The 24,758-nt window shown below is 44.0% G+C and overlaps 1 protein-coding gene across 1 annotated transcript; it reads left to right on the top strand.

Annotated features, from left to right (window-relative positions):
• The first annotated feature begins 899 nt into the window (after positions 1 to 899).
• LOC132262746 (ets DNA-binding protein pokkuri) lies at positions 900 to 24,422 on the top strand. The gene is made up of 6 exons (XM_059762150.1): positions 900 to 1,793; positions 18,470 to 18,748; positions 19,907 to 20,581; positions 21,185 to 21,434; positions 22,762 to 23,148; positions 24,155 to 24,422. Exons 2-6 carry the CDS (start codon positions 18,484 to 18,486, stop codon positions 24,405 to 24,407), a joined length of 1,830 nt encoding a protein of 609 aa, XP_059618133.1. The 5' UTR covers positions 900 to 1,793; positions 18,470 to 18,483; the 3' UTR covers positions 24,408 to 24,422.
• The last annotated feature ends 336 nt before the right edge of the window (positions 24,423 to 24,758 follow it).

The following is a 24,758-nucleotide window of genomic DNA, read 5'->3' as shown; positions in this document are numbered from 1 at the left end:
AATGCTGATGTCTCTGCAAAAACTTATGCAAAGCTGCAAACAAGCGCAACAAGCTCAGCTTCAGCACTTTTGTGACTGTTTGTCAGGTTGAGATATTATACAATAGCACCGAAATCTCATCATTTCCTACCTCAAACCCACGTAGAAGTCCTGCACTAAGCGCGTTAGAGGCACTCGAAAAGTGCGCGTAATGCAGGAAGTGTGACCGATAAGTTTTCCCCGGCGCTGGAAAAGCCCAAGAGAGGAGATGAAGTGCCGCGATGGGGCCCAAAAATGAATTGCTTTTTAATCTCCACGATATGGCAGTGTGAGATCTCACTTGGCACACAATCATTATTATTTCTCGGGAGACCACATAGTGTCATGAGTGGTGGTGAATCTCTCCTGCTGAGATGCCGTGTGTGTGTGTGTGTGTTTGTTTTAATTTTGTTCTGTATAAATAAATTAAATACCACACATCGATTGTCTCACTCTCGCCCACGTGAACAAAAGACAGTGGGGGACCGACTGTATATACGGAAGCGCAACAATTCCTTCCAATTCCAACACCACGCACACAACGCTAAGCGCTCACACAAACACACACTACTGCGGCGACTTGTGTGCGACTTGTGAGCGACTCGGGTGCGTGCAGAGGTTGAGAACTGCAGGTTTCGTGGGACTTTCTCCTCGAGAACCGCTCTGGGTCTGCGCAACTCCCGCAGGAGAGCGCAGACAGCACGCCATGTCGCAGAAGTGGGATCGGCGCGCTCCAGCCGAAAGGTTGCCTCCCCCACTCAGCGCACCTATACAGCGCCCTCTGCGCCGCGCGTGTGTGTGTGTGAGTGGGATCAAGAAGCTAGCGGACACGTTTCCACTTTTCCACTTGTCGCACGCCGTTCCGTTGCCAGTCGGGCAGTAGTCGATGGTCTTTCGTCGACGCACGACGAAGAGTTCTCTTCTAGACACACAGTGTGGAATTAAGACAGTTCGCCTCAACATCTCGACGGATTTTGTTTTGCTTTTTCGGCAACTCGCAGGAATTTGCAGGCCGTTTTTATCAGCGAGAACCAATCACTGGCGTTTCACATGGTGATTAAGAGGCCCAACACGGGATATTTTAGCTCTTGTGACGCGGTACAAAGTGCAGGGATCTCAATAGTGACGGATGCAAAGGAGGCGATAAATCACAGTACAAAGAGTAACTGTAATCAGCGGAAGAGTTTCGCAGCGCAGCAAAATTGAGGATAATTCTCTCCTTGTGTGGTGTTGTTTTTGTGCACGACGTTTATCAAAGCCAAAAAAGAGGGGAGTTTATATCTCTCTCTCTTCCCAACCACCCCCGATTAATTGTGTGTGGGGGAGCAAAATTTTTGGAGTTTTTTCACGTCGCGAAGGAACATTCTCAAGACCAGAATTGAGAGAGGGAGAGAAGAGAGTCCGAGAACTGTTGTGCGCTTCGCAAGTGTGTTTCCTCGTGAGATATTGTCCATCGTTAAAAATTAAATGTTCATCAGCGGAAAACAAATGAGATTTTATAAATAGAGATTCAACCATCCTACACAGTGTTAGACACTTAAGGCGCGCGATCAATTCAGCCAAGATTCACCATCCGGAAGTTGTATTTGCAACAATTGATTGTGAGTGTGTTGTCATAGACGACAAATGTACTATTTCACACACAAAGTGCTCGAGAGAAGTGTTTTATGGATTTTCCACCCGAATGCTTGAGAACATAAGTTGGTGCAAGTACTGGATTACTGTCTTCAAGCGGACAAGTCAACAGACAATAAATTCTATCATCTAAGCTAAAGGTAATTACGCACTTTTTTCTCTATTCAATTTCCCGTCGACACACAGGACAAATAGTCTTGAAGATTATTGGGCATAAACCCGGTTTAGAGGGCGAGTCTGTGCATTACTTACTCTGGGGGGATTAATTGATATCCCTGAATAGGTGCAATTTCGGACTAGTTTGCGAGCTAGTTTGCGCCAGAACTTGAGCATTTTATTTACTGGGATTTGTTCGACCAGTTCTCTATATCTTCTCAGAATCACCATTTACTTCTTCACATTGAGCTTCTGAGTCACATTTTATGTAAATACCCAGTGAAAAACTTGACAGCGCGAGGAGGAAAGACTGCTTCAGCATTCATTATGGTCACACTTCCGTATTCCCATTCTTTAATAATATCCCACCCATCGATACACTCGAGAGTACAGTGGCTGTAATTTAGCATTTTTTGTGCGCTCAACACTTGTAAGATAGAATTTGAAATTCACAAGACGCTGGCCAGAGAGATTATCTCTGTGTGTGTGCAAATCTGCGAGGAGCTCGAGCAACAACTCCCTTGTATGAATTGCTAATTCCTCATAACATCGCGCGCGAGTTGACGAATGAGGAAGCAGAATTGGAGAGACAAGAAAAGATCACTTTTGCGGGAGGGAAAATACAGAGTGATTGAGGAATGTGACGTTCCTCGTGATGTGATTTATGTCTCTCAATGCGGCAATTCTGTGACTAATGTGAATTTCTACCGAAGACGATCTCAACTCACTCCTTTCGCGGCACTGTTTTGGGGCGATTTTGTGCGAGGGTGTCGCTGATCGGGAACAAAGAACATGATTCCGCGAGGAAGCAGCAGAAAGTGGTGGTATTTGCTCAATTGCACACGCTCAAGAATATGGCGTGAGTGAGGCGACATGATATATTCTCGCAGGTTTTGAACTCCACTTCCGCATTGCTTGAGCAAATTGTTGTCTCTCGCGGGATAAAGTAATGCTGCTGGTCGCGAGAGAGAAACGGCGAAAGACGAAGTCTGTTGTCTGTCGACATAGCGGAAAGTGTTCAATGGGTGTTAATGATAAATAAAAGCAGGCCTCTATTGATGAGGAGAAGAGGTTGAGAAATAAGCGCTCGTGATTGACTCTGGGTGAGCTCCAAGGGGGAGGCATTTGCCCGAAGGTGGTGTACACTTCAGGGGAAATCCTTCAAAGTGTTACAGACTCTTAGAGGATTCTTGGGAATGATTGAAGGAAAAATTAAGTGACTGAAAACATCAATTATTGTATAAAAAGATAGAATTATTTTCAATTTTTGAGGTAAAAATTGAGCTTCCTTACTCAAAAATCGTGATTATATCAGTTTGACAGTTAAAAAACTACTTTTAAGTATCACAAACTCCAAAACCATACATTTTTCGATTAAACGTAACGATTTTGGGTGTATTATGAAGTAAAATCAACGGATATGGTATCAGAAAACAATTTTTGGCTGATTCACAACCTCACAATTTATTCAGAATCTTCTTATACTCTGAAATTAAAGAATTTTAGGAACTTGAGACTCTTTTTAAGCAAGAAAACTAAATTTAAAGACGTCAAGCAGTCGTTGAGAGAGGTAAAATAGGTGGAAAGAAGATTTTTAAGGACTTTCGCGCCACACGCGCAATACATTCGCAGCAATTCCACTTCCTTTTCGCAAATGCACTTTACTGGACTGATCTGCTGAGCATTAGCACCGGCGCTGAAGCGTGGACAATAGTGAGTTCGTCAGAGAGGCAAGAATCTTGCATAAAACACCGCTCAACGCGGAAGAATGTGTGATTCGAAATGGAGGAAGTCTCGCAGTGTTGCAAATCTCTCGGACTCACTTTGCAGCACTGTGAGAACTTTCACGGCTGATGTTTGTGATAATTTCATTATCACAACCCACAACGTCGTCAATTTGTACGTGAATGCGAAGTATTTGCCCAGCGCGAAGCGGCTAAATATTGACAGAGTTGGAAAGAGAAGATCGAATGGGTCAAATTGGACATGCGACAGGAGAACCAGATTCACAGGAAGAAAAAAAATGCGGGTTAATCAAATTTCTCTTTGGACATTTCACCGAAATTCTGAGCGTGTGTCCGAAGAGAAGAAGTTATTAAAGTGGTCACTTTTGACTGGTCGTAAAAGTGACCGTTGGCGAAAAGTGATAGTTCTTGTGGCCATTTTTGGGATTAGCAGCAAAAAGATCGACCCGAAGAGTTCGGCTCGAAGGTTGGGAGACACTTTTGATGTCTCTCTCGAGACAATTCAATTCTGAGAGAGTTGTTCATGTGATTTCTTGGGTTTGCTTGGCAAGACAAGACGACGGTCTTTTTATATGGTTTTGTGTTGCTCATTTCACTTGATTCTCTTTCCATCCCCCTTGATATTTATTACGGCTTCTCTCCACCCATTCCTTGCTGTGCAGCCTCTCGAGGAGACACAAAGGGATGGCGTGGAGACTATTTTATGAACAAATCTGGCACTGTGAACTCGTGAAAATGACCTCTTGCCATTGCCACAGAGAGTCTTTAACTTGTGGATGTAAGCAAATTGCTGGAAATCGGCCCATTTGCTGCCTCTGCACACGCTTTGGGGGAGTTTTTCCTGACAATTCACTCCAGTTTTATGCACTATCATCATTTAAATGTGGTGTTTGACATATTTTGCACAACATCGAGAGGCAGCCCAGCAATTTTGTGTGCCCGGAATCATCGCCCTCAGTGCGTCACACACTTGCTGCAAAATATGCGGGAGAGACGATCGACCCTCTGGGTGTCGTATAAATATTCAAATTAGGGTGCACTTCCCTCTCTTTTGATGCGCGCCGTACATTGACATCCCCCTCTCTCTCACCCGGAAGATGGAAATTGGAAATTTTCACCCCTTTTCCAGGGACACACACACAATTTTTCCAACCACGAATCCATTTAAAGGTCGCATTGTGGACTTCATTGTCGCAGTGTCTCTCCGACCCTTCTGCAAATAATCGCGAAACGATCCAAGGAAGGGATGCTGCCATGGAAATTGATGATTCAAGGCTGGGAATCATTTTGTGCACTTGCCGGAGGGTGAGTGTGTTCCGGGGGAAATTAATTGCAACATCTGTGCGCTGGCTCACACCCCAAGCCTGACATTCACTCTCTCTCTCGCCGTCTCGTGACGATCACGGCGATGGCGTCACCGTTGAGCGCGATAATTGACAAATGCGATAAGTCAGTCACTCGAGAGTGGTCACAAATGATAATCGAACTGTGAATTTATTATTGTTCCAGGGGAATTCCTTTTCGGAAACCCACCAAATCTATAATCCCCCTCCTTTGCTTGGTGCGCAATCAATGAAATTGCAATTTTTTTTCCTCATTTTTCACGATCATTGCTGAAATCCAAGGGGGAGATAGTATTACTGATATCTGTACACCATTTCGTGACACTTCAGACACTTCGGAATGACAAAAAAAATCCTTCTTCGACTAATTTCAATCCTTTCAGACCTTGAAATAGGTATATATGGCGTATATTACATTGTTTCAACAGGATAATAAGGTTGAATTTCCCACTTTAAGGCACAAACTGCAAAGAAAACTGAGCAAAAAGACATTTTTCTAGACATAAATAATATTTTAAGTCTGTAACATAACCTAGAAAAGCAGTAAAATTAACTTTTCTGCCCCTTGCTGAAACCAATTGACCAAAACAGGGTACGAACAAAGGCCAGGAGAGTTGATAAGAAAGTGAATAAAATCTCTCTTCCCATTCACCCTACACTCTTTGCTTATCTAACACATGCCGAAAGATTATTACCTCTAATATTTTTGTGAGTCTCATCGAATTTTCCGCAATGTTATCGCGGCAAAGTGAGAGGCTTTTGGGTGGTTTTAACTTCCTAAAAACTCCGATGCGGGGAGATACGGAAGAAAAAGAGAGACGATTGGGCAAATTGTGAGGGATTTCGAGCACCTCTCCTGAAATTCCTCGTTCATTTGATGATCAGCGCTTGTGATTTCTCAATGAAGTGTATTTAGGAGTTGTGCGCGGGTCTAAAAATATGCTTTTTATGACAATTTAATACTCCCTGAGTGTGTGTCTTCAGGCGAGATGATCTGGCGCAAAAGCTATAAAAATTTGTGCCTCTCTGGCTCCTTAAATCAATCTCAACCCTGAAATAAACTCCTCAAGAGAGTCAGTGTGACAAAAGGAATGCTCACTAACTCGCAGTCAATCTGTGACAGATCAAACAGTCGCTCTTTCTCGAGTGCATTTCGACGACTTCAAGAGTGTCTATTTGTTGTGTTAAAAGGTAGGCAAATGTCTCAACGCGCGCAGTCTTCACAAATTTCACCATGTTCTCGGCCGGATGTCACAATGCGCGCTCTGCGTGTCTCTCTTGTGAGGAGAAGAAGTCAAGAGGTCTCGGTGAGAAATGAGGGAGTGGAAGAAACTATCAAAGATCATCTAATTTCTCAATACCTTCCCACGATTTTTCAAGCTTCTCTCGCGCACAGTTTCTTCTGGCTGTTGAGAGAGGATTTTTCTCGTGAAATGCTGAATGTCAGCATCCCGAGAAAGGATCTTCCAATTTACGAGATATAGTTTTTCAGGAAAAAAAACTCCCAAATACCGCTTTTTTATGCGCTCAGGATCCGTTTTGTTTACTAGACAAAACCATTTCTCACATTCCTCCTCGTCCTTTTTTGCGTCTGTCGCTTCGGGAACGAGGAAGAAAGCATCGCCCGGAGAACATGCTTCTTCCACACAAAACATCCCTTGTTCGCTAGTTTTGTTGGTCACTTTTTTCTCCCGCATTCTCTTCGTGCGTCTTCTGGATCAAAGATCATCATCATCATCCATCGTCGTTTGTGTGTTCTGAGAAACTCATGAGGGTCTCGCTATTGTTCGGGTAGGAAGAGATTTTTTCCGCTGTTACTCCCTCTAATGGTCAGTTTGAGGATATCTTCAACGGCTCCTTTTCGAGAGTCCTCTCTCCTTAAAGATTTCATCCACAGAAGCAACACCAGAAAGCGACCGGTTTTATCAAAGTTCAAGGACAGGTTCTTAAGACGGAGAGGACTTAACGAGTTATTGGAAGTCCTAATCCTCAAATTGTGGGCTGGAAAAGGACCCTCATTTAGGATGGATTATCAGGACTCAAGCTGTAGGAAAAAGCCGTTTTTCCATCTTGAGAACACTTGCAATCGTCATTGCATAATTAAGAGATTGTGGATTGTTTCAAGTTGAAAGCATTACCTGAGCAAACAGGTAGGAAAAATCATCCCTGCAGCGTCTTCGCTGCCAGTTTGTCTATTGCAAGGACCCATAGATTGTCGATGAGAGAAAATATAGCTACATTTTCTTAGGGTGACAGGTAGAAGAATGTGTTTCAATAATAAATCCTGAAAAGTTATATGGAATTCGGTGGACAATAAAAGGTGAGGCTCTTAACAGTCCGAAAAGAGTGTTGAAAACGATCTAAGATTGCCAGTTAAATTGTGCTCCACCCTCGGGAATGGAGGTGAATAGCCAAGGATTGAGATCCGGCAGAATCTGGTTTGGACGCTCATCTGGCAGAGCGAAAATCAATCGCTCATGTGAGACAACATTATGTAGAGTGGCTCTTGTGACGTGTGCAATTTGTATTTGATTACTCACGAAGATGGGAAGCTTGTGAGCGCGACAGCAGAGAAAAAAGTGAAATAATATCACAAGAGGTGACTTTTTTTTGCTTTATTGAACTCTCTGCGGGAAATAATAAACATAGACAGTGCGCGAGAAACACAAAAGCTGAGCCATCTGAAGCCTCTCTCTCTCTCTCTCTGTTCTTCAACAGTGTGCGTCTCACACAGTGATAAGGCGGAAGAGAGTGATAAAAGAAAATATGACCCGGCATTGAGAAAACATTCTCTCAAATCGATGAGTGCGCGCGTGCAAAAAAGCGCGAGTTTTATGATGGGTGAGCATTTTTGGAAAACCCAGAGTCTTAAATCCGATGTCATGAGGTGGGGCGCAAGGAAGCAGGCAGAGAAGAAGAAAAAAAAACACGACAAGCTTTATCTGCAATCTCCACTGATACTTGACATCCTCCACATGACGGAGAAGTCTCGCGGGCTTTTCACACTCTGTCGCACTCGACTAATTTGGAGCAAAACACCCACCAAATGCGGGAAGCTCGCGGAGAAGCTCGGCTTTTCCGCTAAGGTGGAAAAGGGAGAGAGCAAGAGAGAAGAGGCTCTGATGGTTGTGTACAGAGTGTTGTGAATGCGTAGTGTATAAAAATACAATCAGTTACTGTTTCTCCTTATCACTGCCATATACACTCCATGGCAGCGATAACGCCTCCAGTTCCTGTTTCTCTAGCTTTTCGCACATAATCAGTACTCAAGCTTATGTATATAACTCGCCCCTGCTTATGTGCACGGACACTTGAGCGATCGTCCTTCGTCTCCTCACACCGCGTGCGCGCGTCCAAACGTCTTCAATCACCCGTGATAGCGTCAATAAACTAATAATGCAACAATAAACATTAAACAATCACAGACACAGAGACACACAGAGAAAACACAGCGTCAGGAAAATGCTGATTCTCCACAAGAGCAGCGCAAGAGAGAGAGAGAAAGAGTGAGAGTTTTCAGTTTGGAATATAAGAGAAGTTGTTTATGGTAAATATACAGACAGAAGAAACATTGAATGTAAATAAGACGACAATCAGTTCTCATCGTCGTCCTGACAAAACCCCTCCGGCGGCGGGAGAGTCTTGAGATGGAGCAACTGATAGAGGCATTTAATAACCCCCGAACCGAAAATCTAATTCTCATTCGCGCGCGCTTGGCAGAATTATACGCTTGTCTGTCCGGGACGACACTTCGCCCATTTGCAGTGGTGGCGAATTTTCGGCTTATAAACACAATAATAAATTGATTTGACAAAGCACTTTTGGAAATGAACTGAAATTAATATCAATTCGAAGCACAGACTGTATCGAGTCGACTTTATATGGTGATCACACGGAGTGTCGCATTCGCTGTCCGCTGGAATGTCACACGTAATAATTCGCAGCAACACTTCTTGGAAGTGGCTTTGCATGGGTGGATCCAAGGGGCAGATATTATGGTCGGAAGTGGTGTACAACTTCACGGAAGTGATAAGGAATTGGAAGTAGTAGAATATTTAGAATTGTTTTGCTTACAAAAATCGATTTTATTGCTATTTTTAGGTTATGTGATTGATTTAAAACACATTCTGATGTCCAAAAAACCCTCAAAATCATCAAAATTCTGTTTAAACTCGGAATATTTCTCTTCTTCCTGGCATTATTGAGCATTTGTGATCAAAAAAGCCTTGATTGGTTAAATTTTGGAAATAAAAAACAGCTTTAAAGTGAAACATAACCTCAAAAATGATATTTAAGCATCTTTGCTTTCTTATTTCCGCGATTTGTACTTTGTTATCCAGTAGAAACGTTGTGATATTCCCTAAAATTACTCATTTCCGGGTTTAGAAGGGTTTAAATTGGTTCAAAAGGTTTTAAAGTCGATTTTCATAACCTCACAACTTGGTCAGAATGTTTTAAAGCACTTTCTAAAGACAACATTAGGAAATCAAGACAGAAATTGTTCATGGACAAATCGTGAGATATTAAGATCAGTTCTTGCAATCTTAAATCTAAGAAATTAGTGGATCTACTGTAAAAAATCACAGAACTTTTGCTCAGTTGAGGAGTGTGGAAATATGTGTAAGGATTCTTTCTTGTTCTCCTTCCCAGGTAAGCTTCTGGAATTGCTGGCATTGCTAACATCTCTCTCAATTAATTCCCTTGATTCCTATGGTGAGTGAGATTCTGATGTTGATTAATTAAATCCCGCCACTGCACACGATTTAATCCCTGTGTGAATAAGAAGAGGCCTTCAACCTGCTGACGAAGACGATCATGAGGCAAAAATGCCCCATAAATTAGACGCGATGTGAGATCCGATTAATACCAATTTATCTATACCCAAAATCAATTTGTGCAGTGGCTCGGAAGTTAAGAAACAGAAGTCTGTGTAGGAATTAGTTCAGCAATTGTGTGTTGTGGCGGAGATTTTTCTGAGTGAGAGGAGAAAGAGTGGGAAAAATAGATTCAATTTGCCTTTTGTTTGTCACGACTCGATGGGGGAGAATGACTAACCTCTCCTGACCACGCAATTCTGCTCCACATCGTCTGTGTGTCTCCAGGTTGTGATCTTGTGGGTGACCTTTTTGCGCGTCGTGGGCCGCGCGCGACAATGGGTGTGTGGCAGGAGCTCTGAACAGCAATTCAGTGGGACGATGATAAGAATGCGACAAATGTCACAAATACAAGCCGGAGTACCTAATTGTTACCAACTACTGCCTCTGTTGCACGCCTCAAATGCGGAATCAATGTTACATTTTATCGGAATCTTCTGGTTTTTCCTGCGCGCGCGAAACAGTCTTGAGACGTCGTCGGGTGGAAGTGCGAGGCGAAAAGGCGTGTTTCAACTTCCAAGTGCGCCATGAGTTCGCGAAGAATGGCGTGCACGCGGAGAAGAGTTGAGGGCACATGGAAGAGCCAACAGTTGACATGATAAGTGGCTCAAATGTTGATACTAACAAGAGCTGTTCTCTCTCTCTCTCTCTCTCCACTCTTGTGTACAGTGAGGACAGTGTCGGGGTGATAAGATAACGGATATGCGCAAAGTCACATAAGGAATTGCTCCAATTGGAAGCTGACGACGCAAGTCTGCTTGGCCAGAGTGTGTCCGAAGAAGTCGCACAAGATAAACTCTGTGTGTGTGCAAAAATTGAGAGCACCGCGATGTCCTTCGATGTTTGGCAGGCGCGATCGGAGTCAAGTGGCGGAAGCCCTGAAGGCAAATCCCACCTTGATCTCCATCCCACGTTTTGGGGTTGAGACACAGAAAACACAACACTGTGCTCCAGAAAAAATGAGCCACTCAGATATTGATAAGGAATTTTTGGAGTACTATCGACTCCAAAAACTCTTTTCATGATTTTACTAGACGAATTCCGCCTTTATTTCTCCCATGCCTGACCATTTGCTTTCATTTCCTGGAGGAGTGTGCAAATATTCCCACTTTGCATTTGGCTTAAAATATTGATTTTGGCCACGAAATTATTCAACAGTCGGGCTTTGTGGTCATCGCGCGCCAGAGAAATCTCTGCATTGGAGTGCGAAGTGTAGTCAAGTGTGCCTGAATAACACAATAAACTCTCTTACATCATCACTTACACTCTGGCGCTGTTGCAAGACCATCAAATGCACGTCATTTTTTCTCTCTCATTAATAAAAATCTCACCTTTTTACAATCGGAATTTTCACTGGTGATGATTACAAGCGCCAAATTGGGGGGTGTTTTGCTATTTGTTATTCTCGGCTGTGCGTCTGTTTGACTAGTTATTTTTACGTGACAAAAATGGGGCAATTTACCGACGATGGACAATGCGTGTTCTTCGACATTTTGGCGTTACGTTTGAGGAAAAGTGTGAGAGATGTGAGGAAGTTTATCTGGTTGTTTGTGTGTGATGAAGAGTGAGCGCGCAAAAGGAATTTCGTGAGGTTGAAGTTTACACAAGAAGAAAATATATCCCCCAAAAACTGTAATGTTTGGTTGTTTAAATAGCATTTCTTACGTGTGTGTTTGTGGAGAATTGTAGAGGATTTTTTCTTTGCCTTTTGCCATATTTTTTTCTTCTCCATCTCTTCTCAAATCTTATCTTAACAAACAGGGTGGCGAAAAGTGTCCCTTCAAACTCTATTTGTTTGCAATATTTTTTTTCCCCCGAGACAAGAGCAAATAAAATCCGCACTTTCTTGTGCAAAATAGTCAATTGAATTTTTGGGCTTTTTTTTCAGCGTGATTTTGTGGTGCTTCTTGTCACCCTATTTGTGACTTCTTCGCGCATTTCTTTCTCACCATCGGGCGTTGATTTTATACAAACAAGTGAATTGTGAGGATATTTCGGAGAGTGAATAGTTTTGTGCATTTCGTGGCACTTGGAGATCGATGATTGGGAGGCCGCAAGGCTGCTGCTTGTGTGCTTCGCCGTGTGGCAATCATAAGAAAATGCTGGAGAGCGTCCGGGTTCCGCGTTGAGCGGCAATTTGGCTGGATGCCCCATTCGGGAATTTCTCAGCTTCCACCATCAATTATGTGGCCGTTCTCCCGATAGATTCAATCTCCGCATGATCAGCTTCTCTCTCTCTCTCGGGAATGGAGGTGGCTGAGGGCAAAAGGAGGTCCGAAACCAAAACACACGCGAGATGTTGGAGGCTGAAGAGAGGCGAGAAGGCGAGTGGAATGAGATGTAAAGCGATGGCCTGGAGCGCGGGCATCGCACAGTGGAGAAAAAAAGTCGTAGAAATTGTATATGTCGTGACCAACGGGTAGGAATGGAACGAATTGGGGATATGATGCGGGATGATGTGCCTCATGAAAAGTTGAGTGCTCCGAATTTTTTAAATAGCCCTCAAGACGCGGCCAGCATCGCCGGCAAAAACGTCCAGCAACGCTCATGCAGAAAATTGTACGGCGCACGAGAAAGAGAGAGAAAGAGAGGAAAAAACTATGTTAAATTACTTTCCACACGATCGAGAGAAGAGTGCGAGAGAGAGATTATGGTCCATAACCTTGAGGTGTCAGTAACCTCGGCAACATCTTTCGATAATCTCCAGTAGTTTGTGTATCGCTTGCCGGAGAAAATCACACAATTGTGCAAAGTGAGCGCTTGTGCCTTCTTCAACACAGTGAGAAAGAGCGGGAATTCGGTTCTGTTGGTGACTTTTCTTCCATTCTCCATCTCCGCGGCGCGTACGTGCGTCTCTTCTGGGTGTTTGGGCACAAGCGGAAATTTCAGTGTTTATTGCATTTAATTAATTTCTTTACGACTTGTCCACGTCACATGATCATTTGGGAAGTTCTCGGGTTGTTTTCCTAACTTCTCTACCTCTTCGGATTTCGACACTAAATTGCTTCTTTTTTTCCATTCTCTTCGCACACTCAATTCCCTCTGTGTTTCTTTATCGCAATATCCTGCTGTTGAAATTGACTCTCTGTGTGTGTGTCTGTGCAAGATTTCTTCCTATTTTAAGGAACACCGCGAAGAGTCATTTGTCACTTGGCCATTGTTAGGGCTGAAAGCGTGATTTGTGGGTGTTTTTGCCCTCGTCAAAATCAATCTCACGCCTCAGTGGATTCCCTTCTTGATCTCAATCCACCGCAGATAATGATTTTAGTACTGGAAGATCAGTCATAGAATTATTCAATTTGCCTCCTCACTGACTCCAATCTCGAGAGATGCTGCGGTTGGCGCAGAAGTAAAGGCAGTTTCGTGATCTGCTCAAAGCTAAGATGTTGCATTTAAGATATTGGTCAACCTGGAAATAAGGAAGTATTCGAAAGCTTACAATATTTTATGTCTTAAGAGCTTCTTTGACTCACAAAACTATTTAAATTCTTCGGATTTCCTTTGATTTTTACACAGAAACAAACGTAATAATGCTTTACTAGGTTATGTATCGAAATAGTTCGCATTCTAGCACGACAATTCTTATGCTAAAGTCCGAAATATCACTAGACATTGGCAGAATAAAGACTTTTCATGTAATAAGTGTTACTATTCTGAATATTTCATGACAAGAAATACTGCAAATTGTATTGAGATCGAACATAACCTCAAAAATGTTTGAGAAAAACATTTTGAAAATGATTATTTAGACATATGGTTAGAAAAGACACCCTAAAAAGTGATTTTAAGTGGATTCTTACAGAAATATCGGATGGAAACTGAAGAAATTTTCTTAATCTTTCAATTCTTTATCTCGCAAAGAATATTTAGACAGGATAATTCAATGAATCAGCAAATGCATCGACCGAAGAATGCTCAAGAGTGTCTGTCTGTGGTGAAGAGGAAATATTGTGATGTGAGGAAATCTGAGAAATTCATGCGGTTGTCAGGGCAAAAGAAGAAAGAAGTGGATGTTGAAATGTTTTGGTGTTCTGGGTCGATTAATTGAAAATCCGTTTCCCGGTATTTCGCTCGTCCATTGGATGCCATGAGGCGAAGCTCAGAGAGTTGAACACTTGCCCGATCTGTCAAGGAATTCCACTTTTGTTGCTCCGCGCGCCCGAGAGTCAAGCGGTGAGAGAGAAGTTGAAGAGCCAGGTATTATTTGTGCTGCCACTGCGGTTGCTCTCTTGAGAATGGAAGTGTCTGTATGTGGCGCACACGCTCTGCCAAACACTTCCGCATACGTCATGTCGCCTCTCGCATGTTCTCTGTGCCAGGCGGAAGTGGTCTGTCTCTCTCTCTCTCGCGGGCAGATGCTCTGGCCCCTTCGCCCTGGGGCGCTGGCCGGCTCTCTTCCTGCACCCTGAGGAATCTTCCTCAAGCCAGAAACTGGGTCCCCATTCTTCCCCAGACGCGCAAAGTCACTCTCGCGACCAGTCGGTGACTTTGGCCTGCGTCTGATGCCGACAGCCGAGTCACACACTGAAAGCCGGAAACAATTTATTTGCAATTTGACCTCGCTATATGTCTGATTTCTCGTTGTTACCCAGTCATATTTTTTCCCGCGCGACCATTATATTTTATAAAATACACACAAGCGGCCACAATTTTACAATAAAACTTTAACTCCACTGTCTCTAAGTATGTACAATTCTTTTTGCTCTCCCTCTCGCGTCGCTTCCTTTTATTCCGCAATTTGCAAAGTGGAAAAGAATTATAAATGAAAGGAAAGGAAAGAAGAAAAAAAATCTTGGCGCGCAGTTCCGTCAGTCAGAATTAAACAATATAAGAACACAATATAAAGTTAACCATTAAGTTTTCGGAAGAATACATCTCAGCTTCTCAGCTGAGCTCTATGCGCGAGATTCGCGATGATCTCGCAAGCGAGTCGCGCGAAGATTGTTGATGGAAAAACAGTGCGGAATCTCACTATCTCATTTACAGTAATATCTTGTTCTAGATGCAAGCGCGCGAGAATAGGAAGAGAAAAAAGACAGAGCGCGCTAAGACAATTGCCAAGACAGAGAGATTCTCTTCCTACTTCACTCCACGCTGTGTGTGATGTCTTGCAAATGCCTCAGAACTGCTGTATCACGATAAACCGTGTAAATAAACACTTGAGCGTTTCATTGAAATAATTCATTAAATGTTTTCTCCGTGTCATTTAACTTCCATGCGCTCTCGCGATAAAAGTATGCTCCTTTATCGCGTTATATGGCTAAATTAGTGCTAAAACTGTATTTCCTGGTTCACTTATCAAGCAAGAGAATATATATTTAGAAAGGACAGACCTTTTGGAGCATCGTAATGTCCATTGCCAGTGAAATTTTATCATTCTTCTCATGTTCTTGGCGTGCTGATAAGGCTAACCTGTAATCTCTCAGGATCTCCTTGAGATGTGATCTCGCACAGTTAAGGTGAGAGGTCGTCAGTCGGCATTTTTGTCACAATATCCTCATCACAAGCATTACCGTATTTCTTCTTGAGAGCGGCAGTTGCAGTGCGCGCGCAAAAACGGTGCAATTAGCAAAACCAGTAATTTTGCACAGGTTTTGTGTGTTGCGCGCTCGTGAAAAGCGACAAGTTCACTTTCCGCATCTTAGCGACCAGAGAGAGGGAGAGAAAAACGCTCTGGTTGTAATGACAAAGATGTATTAAATGGCAGGAGGAAAAAGGCGCCGTGAGCGCGCAAATATACTTAAATTGCGGCGAGATGTGGGGAAATTAAAGTTTCTTTAAAATTGGAAGTCGCACGCGCAGCCTCGCAAGAAAAACAGCCCAGACGTCACACGGTCGGCGTAATTGCAAGAGAGGAGGAGAGATACATATATGCCTGAGCCAACGCTGACTGGGTAAATTGCAAATTCAATGTCATTGCCACACACTCGCGACCAGACACCGCGGGCACAGGAAGAAGATGAGGCCGAAATGCGGAAGGCGCACTTTGACTTCCGATTCCCAATTTCGCCGTCGCGATTTGCATAGGCGACCGAGACCTGGGCGAGTGACACAAAATCCCGGAAGTCACTCGTGACCAAGAGAACCGCCTTCCGCGTGTGTGTGTGTTGGAAAATTCCTCCTCCAGCGCCGTACATTTTCCCTGTGGGAAAGTTATTGTAAGTGATGAAATTAACCGGTGGACGTATGAGAAAAATCACACGTCATTCGCAACTTATCATGCAAATATTTTCCACTTGACTCTGCTATTTGCTGTCGGTAGCGGAAGATTAAAAAAATTATCAGATATTCTATTTTTTTTATGGGCAGAGAAGAGGTTTATTCTTTATATTATTTTATTGTAATAACTGCGCGTTCTCCCTCGCATTCTTAGTCACTCAATCAAAAGCACTGGCAAATTCCCATAATTATTGCGCGAATTTCCCGTTTTCTTTTCCCCTGTGCTTCTTATTCTTTCCTGCTCATATATTCTCTTTTTCTCTATACTCTATTTGTTTTTCCTGCCTTTTGTCTCCGGCCTCTATTTTCCACACACACACACACACACAAAGGCGCGCTCTGGGTTAGAAGAAGTGGCGGAAAAAGTGCCGTCTTCCCTGTTCAAGGGTTAATGCGAATAGAACCAAGCAGTGTTCTGAATATACTTATCAAATTACCAGAGATTATTATTCATGTTCTTCCATACAGTCGTCTTGAGAGTGTATCAAGAGGCAGATAATGTGGCTGAAATCTGTACATCACTTTCAACTTATTATTATTATTATTCGTGTGAAAATGTGAGGTTATGAATGATTTTACTGTCTTGAAAAACAAATTGACAACTTTAGTTAAAGATTTTGTAGTTCTCAACAAAGTTTCCAGTCGATATTTTTACAAAAAACTACTCTAAATCGGTTTTTATGGATGTTTTTTCATCATAACCTCAAACATAAATTAAGAGATTTTAAAGAATTCTTCATGATTTCTTAAAACCTGAGCAGAAAAGTATTTCTTTGTGTTCATGTTCTCTTATGAACTCAAAATTGCAGACTTTAATTTAGAAATGAGTCAGAAAGTTCATAAAATTGACAGATTTTTGAGGTTATGTTTGACTCAAGCTGAATTTAGTGTTTCTTAACCGCTAAAAATCCTTAATCACACTCTTTTCGTTTGCATATACTTTATTCTGCCGAAAAGTAGAAACTTTCCTGATCAAATCGCTACAATTATAATGTTTTAAGCGATTTAAATTAATCACATAACCTAGAAAAGCATTATGACTGTGTTTTGAATCTTGAAAGTAGCTTTGAAGAAAGCATTGTTCCTCAAACTTTCGCTGCTCAACACTTTCAGTGCGTTGTACACCACTCGTAGTGCGATTGTTCCCCCCTTGGAATGTGTATCATTGCTCTGTGATGAGCAGTTATGGCCTTTCAGTCATTGTGGTTTTTGCTAGCCCACAATCAGTTGCATTGAGATTGAATTATGGCCGTTTACAGTTGAGAGAGATGCACATGAAGTCCAAATATTCTGGGACTGATTGGCCGGTGAAAAGATGTGCTTTGTGGGCAGAATTTCCTGATGGCATTCCAGTGGGAAATTCTTGCATTTCAAACACCCCGCGCGCAGGCCAAGTTCCCACAAGGCGCTGAGTGTGAAGAGGGACCGGAAAGACAAAGCAGATGACGAGCTTGGAAGAGAGTGAGAAATATCTTCCGCAGCGGATTCTGTGGTTTCTGTGCTTGGAAGAGAAGGAATGACTTCATGGCTGTGCTATTATGTTTTTGTTTCCGCTCAAACCGGTTCCCCGCCAGCGGGCGAGAGGGGCCGAGATGTCTTCTGGGCGTTGAGGAAGAAATGAGGTGGAAAGACGTGGAGGAGGCACGACCGCACAAAATTGATCATCGAACAAGTGATTCTCGTTCCACTCGCTCTGGCTTTTGAGAATTTTCCACCGAAATGGGTGTGAGTGGTGGCTTTTTTGCCCAGATGAGGTGAGCAAGGGAGTCCTACAGAGGCTGTGATTCTCGCGTGTGCAGTCGCGGATGCCTCCATTCGGCGCTGAGTGGCTTCGGTCAATGTCAGTAGCTGTGATTTGGTCAGCAGATGGTTGGGAGAATGTGTGGCAAAACCGCCCGAGTTGCGCTGAAGAAATCAATACGATAAATTTAACATGCTTCCTGAACTCAACAAGAGAACGTGTTTTGTGTGGCGTTTCGTCACGACGTGGTCGCGAGTCTCTGCGGCAGAGAGTTGAGGGGAATTGAGCGGGAAATTCTCAAGAAGCTCACTGGCAAGCATGATATTTCCTCTCTTTCCATGCGGAGTGTCACTTTCGTGTCCAATTGGCCTTTGCGAGGAAGTTCAATTCTTGCACATCATCAAGCAAAACCATTAACGGGAGATGTTTCTATGCGAGAGAAACGAGATCACGATGGGGAGGCCGCCGCGGCTGCTGCATCCCGCGGCACGCTTAATGATTATAATAAAATACGCGCGATGCGAGGGAATTTCATAAATACCTGCAAATCGATTGCAATTTAAGGACAAATAAAATTCTACTCATGCATTTCCGCTTAAACCAGCTTCGACGGATGTTATATGACAGTTTATGTTGCCTTTTTCTTCTCCGCATCTCCATTTCTTTCGCCTCTATCGCGCAAGATCAGTGGAATTTCCGCTCTAATCCGTGTGCAATGTGTTTTCCCTTTTCTTCCAGCCACTTTTCACACCATGAAGCTGCTGCCGATTCCGCCGCTGCCCGCGCTGGGCGCTCCGCCACCGTTGGGCATCTGGGGACAGGCTTCGGAGATGCTGTGGCGGTTTCCACACATGCCCAATCCGCTGAATCCGCTCAGCGAGCTCAAGACTCAGCTTCCCGCCCAGCTCACCACAGATCCGCGCCTGTGGACGCGCGAGGACGTCGGCGTGTTCCTGCGGTGGTGCGAGAGGGAGTTCGATTTGCCCAAATTCGAGATGGATCTCTTCCAGATGAACGGTAAGTGGCGCTTAATCAGTCCAACGCACACAGAGTGTGGCAAACTCTGGCCCAGAAATCGATAAATCACTCCTTGTGCTCGGAAAACTTTCCTGACGACTTTCTGAAGAGTACAAAAGTCAAAAGTTTGTGTGTGCAAATAAACTTCCTCGTTCGTTTACCATAAATCTCCCATAAAAAGCATTAGGCGCGTATTTGTCTTTGTCGCGTTTACTGCGAAATTTTTCCTAATGATCTTCTTCTGTCTCTTGAGTGTGTGAGTGTCTTAGAAGACGACAAACAATGCGATGCGTAAAATTTGCACGAATTGAATTGATATTTTCCGCTGATAAGCTTTGCCAATTGAATCTCTGTTCTTGTGAAATTGAGGCTCCCATTGATGACTATTGCACCTCTCGTGGAAATAATACTCTTAATGAAAACAAATATTGATGTTAGCAATCACGCTCAAGATTCTATGGCATTGATTGTGTGGATGGAAAAAAATTATCGCTTTTTATTAAAAATTTCTGAGAAATCGCAAATGAACAACATTTTCGCGAAGTGTTCTGGAAAAAAGACTCTCGCGCGCGCAAAACAGTCTTCAACAAATCTCCCACACGAGGGGCTCGTTATTTCACTGTGATGATGCCTTCTGGGAACGCCCGTGTTGCGCAACGTGATTGATCACACCGAAAAAAACACGCGATCGCACCTGATTTGCCTAATGGGAAGCCGATGATCGCGATTATTGCGATCATGGCGTGGAATTGAGTAGGAAATTCAATCAAATGCTTGACCTTAACAATCGTTCTCTATGCAAATTCATATCCAAATGATCCACAAATTATCGCTTTTTTTTCTGGGGAGACTTTCGAAGATGTCTTGAATTTCGTGCTTTACGCGTTGAGTTATAAAATTGCGCAAACACAATAAATTGCATTTCTCGTGCATATCCAAAAATGAGAGCAACTTTTTCTCTTTCTCTCTCTCAGAAAGCACACACAATATTTGGCCAACAAGGCAATAATGCAGAATTTTACGCAATGTGCACGCGATGGAGAACTTGTGAAAGACCACCTTTTATACAATCAATTTTATAATGCTGCACCCCTTGTCGTTACGTGATGACGCGCGTTATCTAACACACGCTTTCCCTCTCTCTCTCTCTCTGGGCAGGCAAAGCGCTGTGCCTTTTGACCAAAACAGATCTCGCGGAGCGGATTCCGGGAGCCGGTGATATCCTCCACAATGTCCTGCACATGCTGGTGCGCGACTCGCAGCTGCTGCACCGTTATCTGCCCAACAGCCCGGTGACGCCCACGAGCCGCTACCCTCTGTCGCCGCACAGCCAGCCGCCGACGCCCAACTGGACGCAACTGGCGCCGCCGGACAGCCCTCTGCTGCACTCCGTGCACCTGCAGCACCTGATGACCTCCAACTCCGTGACGCTCAGCCCCGCGCCGTCCGTGGACTCGCAGGGCAGCCCGCCGCGGCCTGACGGCGCTCAGGCGGAGTACACAAACGGCAGCGGCGGCGCGGCGCCCGCCAACGGCGCCGGCAGCTCCGGCAGCGCCCAATCAGAGTCCGACGAGGACACATTCACGTACGGCGTGAAGCGCGAGGCGAGCGCCGGCAACGGCAACGCCAGCAGCCCACCGATCACGCCGCTGCGCAAGGAGGCGCCGACGCTGCCGCAGCAGATCAGCGCCGTGATGAACTCCTGGTCCAACCAGCTGTCGGAGAAGTCGGCGTCCGCGCCCAACACGCCCGGCGCCTTCCTGCCCGTGAAGACGGAGTTCTTCCCCGTGAAGAACGAGTTCTTCCCCAATGACTCACCGGAGCCGAACACAAGTGAGTAGCCCAGTTGTGACTCACGCCCACTTCCCGCCTGGCATCCCCTTTAATCCGGATAGTGATCAATTAGCACACCCATTCACGATTCCGCGCTGGCGATAATTCAATTATCGTCACCGCGGCGATTCCTGACCACCAAAGTTTCGCCAGTTTCTCGCCAACGTCTTGTTTGCAATGCTCGGATTGCAGTAAATAAAGCTCAACACTCATGCGTTGGCTTTTTTTTCTGCGTGAACAATCAAATGAAGCTTAATGTCTGTGAATTGCCGTGAGTGCATAAAAACTTGAGAACATTCAGAGATTAAGTAAACTCACGGAAAAAAGAGTAATAAACCCAATCCTTGGGTTTTTTTCTGTTAGAATTAACAGCATTTCCTGGGGTTTTTCAGCTCATGAAAGACACTCTAAAACGCACGTAAAATCGAATAGATTGAAACATTTTCTTATCACATTATCAGAACATGAAGAAATTCATACTCTATTTGAATTGACATTAATTTGCCGTTTTTAGTCTGGGTAAAATGGGATGAAAATAGGATATTTTTCAGGAGTTTTTCAGCACAATTAACATGACAATCTTCTTCTGTGTGTCAATTCCAGATGGTCGTCTCTTGTGGGACTTTCTGCAGCAACTCCTCAACGATCCTGCCCAGAGATACAGCAGCTACATCGCGTGGAAGTGCCGCGACACAGGTGTGTTCAAGATAGTCGATCCAGCCGGGCTGGCCAAGCTCTGGGGCATCCAGAAGAACCACCTGTCCATGAACTACGACAAGATGTCCAGGGCGCTGCGCTACTACTACCGCGTCAACATCCTGCGGAAGGTGCAAGGAGAGAGACACTGTTACCAGTGAGTATTCATCCTGCCAACACAGCGATAAGCCAGAGCGCCTTTCTGTCGCGCGAGTGGGTGGATTTGCTCAGCTCTCAGTTGGGTGATAAGGATTTGAGAGGATTTCTCTGGTGAATCATTTTGAGAAATGCTGGCCGATTGGGCGCTCTTTGTCGCGTTTCTGGGTTTTTCTGGCCACAAAAATTGTCTGAGAGCTTCACGTGACTGTGTCAGATTTGCGTGGGTTTCTATCGCAAGTTGAGTTTTCACTTTACTGAATCACACTCTATCGATTCATTCATTTCAATAAATTTCCGTTCATGTCGATAAGAGTTTATTACACTGCCTCACAAGTTTACTCCCGCATGATTGATAAAGGCGTCATTATCATAGGACGTCCTCTGCGTTTAATTAATCGATACAGGAGACAGTCTTGCAGTTCAGATTTCAACACACACAAAAATGTTGAAAGCCTCGAGAGATCCTAATCAATATCACACACAGCCTGACTCAAGGGGGAGATAATATGCCTTAAATCTGTGCAACACTTCTAAATTTGCCTAACACTTCTAGAACATGAAATGAATCGAGATAAAATCGCTTGTATTGGACATCTTTTTCGACCATAACCTCACAAATGCAACTAAGAGAACTCCAAAGACTCCGTTTGGAAGTTTTCTAGATCACAAAATCATTTCAAAATCATCTAAAATTGCTGATTCACAGTCAAAATTATCCAAAAAGTTGTCTAAATGGACATTTTCCAAGTCCAAGTGACTATTTTTGAGGTTATGTTCAATCTTAGCACAATTTGCAGTGTTTTTTGCCATCAAAGGATAAGAAAACATTATTTATTGCTTGCAAATGCTAAATTTTGCCAAAAAACTAGAAGTATTTCCGTGCTAGAATGCGAATTATTCACTAAAATTGTCCCTAATTTGTTACATAACCTAGAAAAAGATTTTTTCGTTTGTTTCTGCATGAAAATCGAAAGAAATTCAGAGAATCTGGCTGATTCGTCAGCAAAAAGAACTTGCACTTCTGAAGTACTTCTGGCTGTATTATCTAGCCCTTGGTCTGACTCATCCCCAGAAGAGCTTCTAATCGAAGATGTGGCAAACAGTTGTATTTCACCAATCATGTTGCGTCACTTGAGGGAGAAAATCACTTTTACACCTTCAAGAGCCAATAAAAGTGCGTTGATAACGGACTCTCTTTTGGGCAATTTCCTCCACCCAAGGTTAACCGCTGTGTGTGTTTATTTTTAGTCTCGCACTCGAGACAGTGACGGAGCACCTGAGGTTTGTGATTAGAGAATTTGACTGGAGTGCTTTCTCACCCACAGATTCCTGCGGAACCCTTCGGAGCTGAAGAACATCAAGAACATCTCGCTGCTGCGACAGGCGCCGACGACCACCTCCACAGCCGGCGCTGCCACAGCCACCACGAATGGCGCCACGTCGTCTCTGGGCGGCGCCAGCACCTCCACATACTCCTCGGCGTCCTTTCCCTCCTCGCCGAGCGCCTTCCAGACCAGCTTCCACCACCTGTCCGTGTCCAATGGCGCCAACTATCCCGTGAAGCGCGAATATGTGGACGTGCGCAGCTTCCCGCCCGTGTCGACGGTGAAGAGTGAGGCCATGGACGTGGGCGCCGAGGACATGCCCACCGATCTCAGCATAGGCGCCGATCGCAAGTTCGCGCTCTCGCGCGTCGAGCCCGAGTGCTTCCCGTGAGTACAACATCTCTGTTGGCTGCCCCAAAACTGCCCTAATTTCCCTCGAATGCAGTTGGAATTTCACGCACATTCCGCGGTGTTACGATGATTTTGCAACAATTGAATTACACTCTCTTGTATCACGTAAAATCAATTAAATAATAGCTTTAATTGTTTCACACGTAAGGGCCGATAATTCACTCTATCTCACGTCAATTGTGGGGAATTTTTCATATTTCGCGTGTTGCGAAAATTGACTTCTGCTGAAGGGAAGAAAAGAGTTTGTAAGAACACTGTTTGAGGAATAGATTGAATTCGTATGAAATATCTCTTCACACTTCTAACTACACCAATGATTTACGATTAATTCTGGTTTTATCACCTGAAAATCGACTGGAAACTAACTCACAACGTGATCAAAATGTGGTTTTCAGTGGAATTTTCTTTAAAACAATACTTAATATTGTGAAAAGACGTCGATTAGAATCTTTCTAACTCAAAATCGGAACTGTTTACTGATAAGTTTATGATTATATTCGACTTTGGCACTGAAACAATCAATATAAATTGAGAACAGAATATTTTGACCATATATTTTAACCACAATATCTCCGCCTTGATTGAAGATTTGCTTCTTTCCGTTTTTGCTATCAGAAAGTTGGTCATATTGACGTCATTTGGATGTATAATTATCGGTCAGGATGAGTGTTAGTGACGTCAAGGCGTCTTAAGACTTTTTTCTTTATCTCTCAACCGTGATTTATAGTTTCTTCCCCACGGAAAAAAGAGCTTTATCTGGAAATCTCACTTGCATTCGCAAATTCGGAGCTCATTTGGTATTTTCCACCCGAAATTACGGCGCGTGAAAAAACCCCGTGCGAAGAATTTTCCAAATGATTCAAGGGAAATTTTCCATGTTTCTCCGCTAAAATGGCTTCGCAATGATTGAATATTGATTGGCGAGAGAGAAGATTGCGGGCTTTTCCACACGCACAATGTTAACGAGACACTCGCTTTGCAGGCTGATAAAGAACTCCAACGGCGTGACGACGATTCAGCTGGTGCAGCGCCAGGAGCACAGTTCCGCGTCCCCGCAGCCCGGATCCTCGAGTTCCGACCGAGGCTCGCCGAGCGGGGCGGAAAGTGTGGCCCAGAGCGACAGCTCGTCGCCGGCCGAGGACGCGGCGATGCCCACGGACCTCAGGAAGACGGCCGAGGGCGCCGCCGCGGGCCCCTTCAGCGCCCAGAGCCTCCTCAAGAGCGACAATAAGTAGAACGGACTCGCCGCGGGCCCCGTTTTCAGGGCGCCACGCTCGCGCTTTACTGAGATTCTGAGACAATCAACAATGATAATTATGCGTGATCCTTAAATCGCCATCAAGCAGAAAAGATACAATTTATATATATTTCGGGGTGGAGAAATGATGAGCAGAGTTCAAGTTTCAACACCGCGACACTCTTAAATACAATAATTACGTGCCAATTTCATTAGAACTCTTTGTTTTTAAGAGATTTATTATATCATTAGAAAGAGAAAAATCATCGTGTAGTGTTAATGCGGAAGAAGAAAGGGCGAAAAGTACATTTTAGAGAGAGAGAAAAAGAGAAAGAAGTGAAGTAAGAGT

Source organism: Phlebotomus argentipes, unplaced genomic scaffold (genome assembly GCF_947086385.1).
Source record: "Phlebotomus argentipes unplaced genomic scaffold, Phlebotomus argentipes genome assembly contig_15, whole genome shotgun sequence".
NCBI classification, from domain to species: domain Eukaryota; kingdom Metazoa; phylum Arthropoda; class Insecta; order Diptera; family Psychodidae; genus Phlebotomus; species Phlebotomus argentipes.
This window is presented reverse-complemented; position numbering and strand designations above follow the sequence as displayed.

Bases quoted from the DNA above. Each gene is read 5' to 3' on its own strand.
- LOC132262746 (XM_059762150.1), top strand. From the start codon at position 18,484: ATGAAGCTGCTGCCGATTCCGCCGCTGCCCGCGCTGGGCGCTCCGCCA. The intron at 20,582-21,184 runs GTGAGTAGCCCA...TGTCAATTCCAG, and splicing joins CTCACCGGAGCCGAACACAA to ATGGTCGTCTCTTGTGGGAC. The intron at 23,149-24,154 runs GTGAGTACAACA...CTCGCTTTGCAG, and splicing joins GTCGAGCCCGAGTGCTTCCC to GCTGATAAAGAACTCCAACG.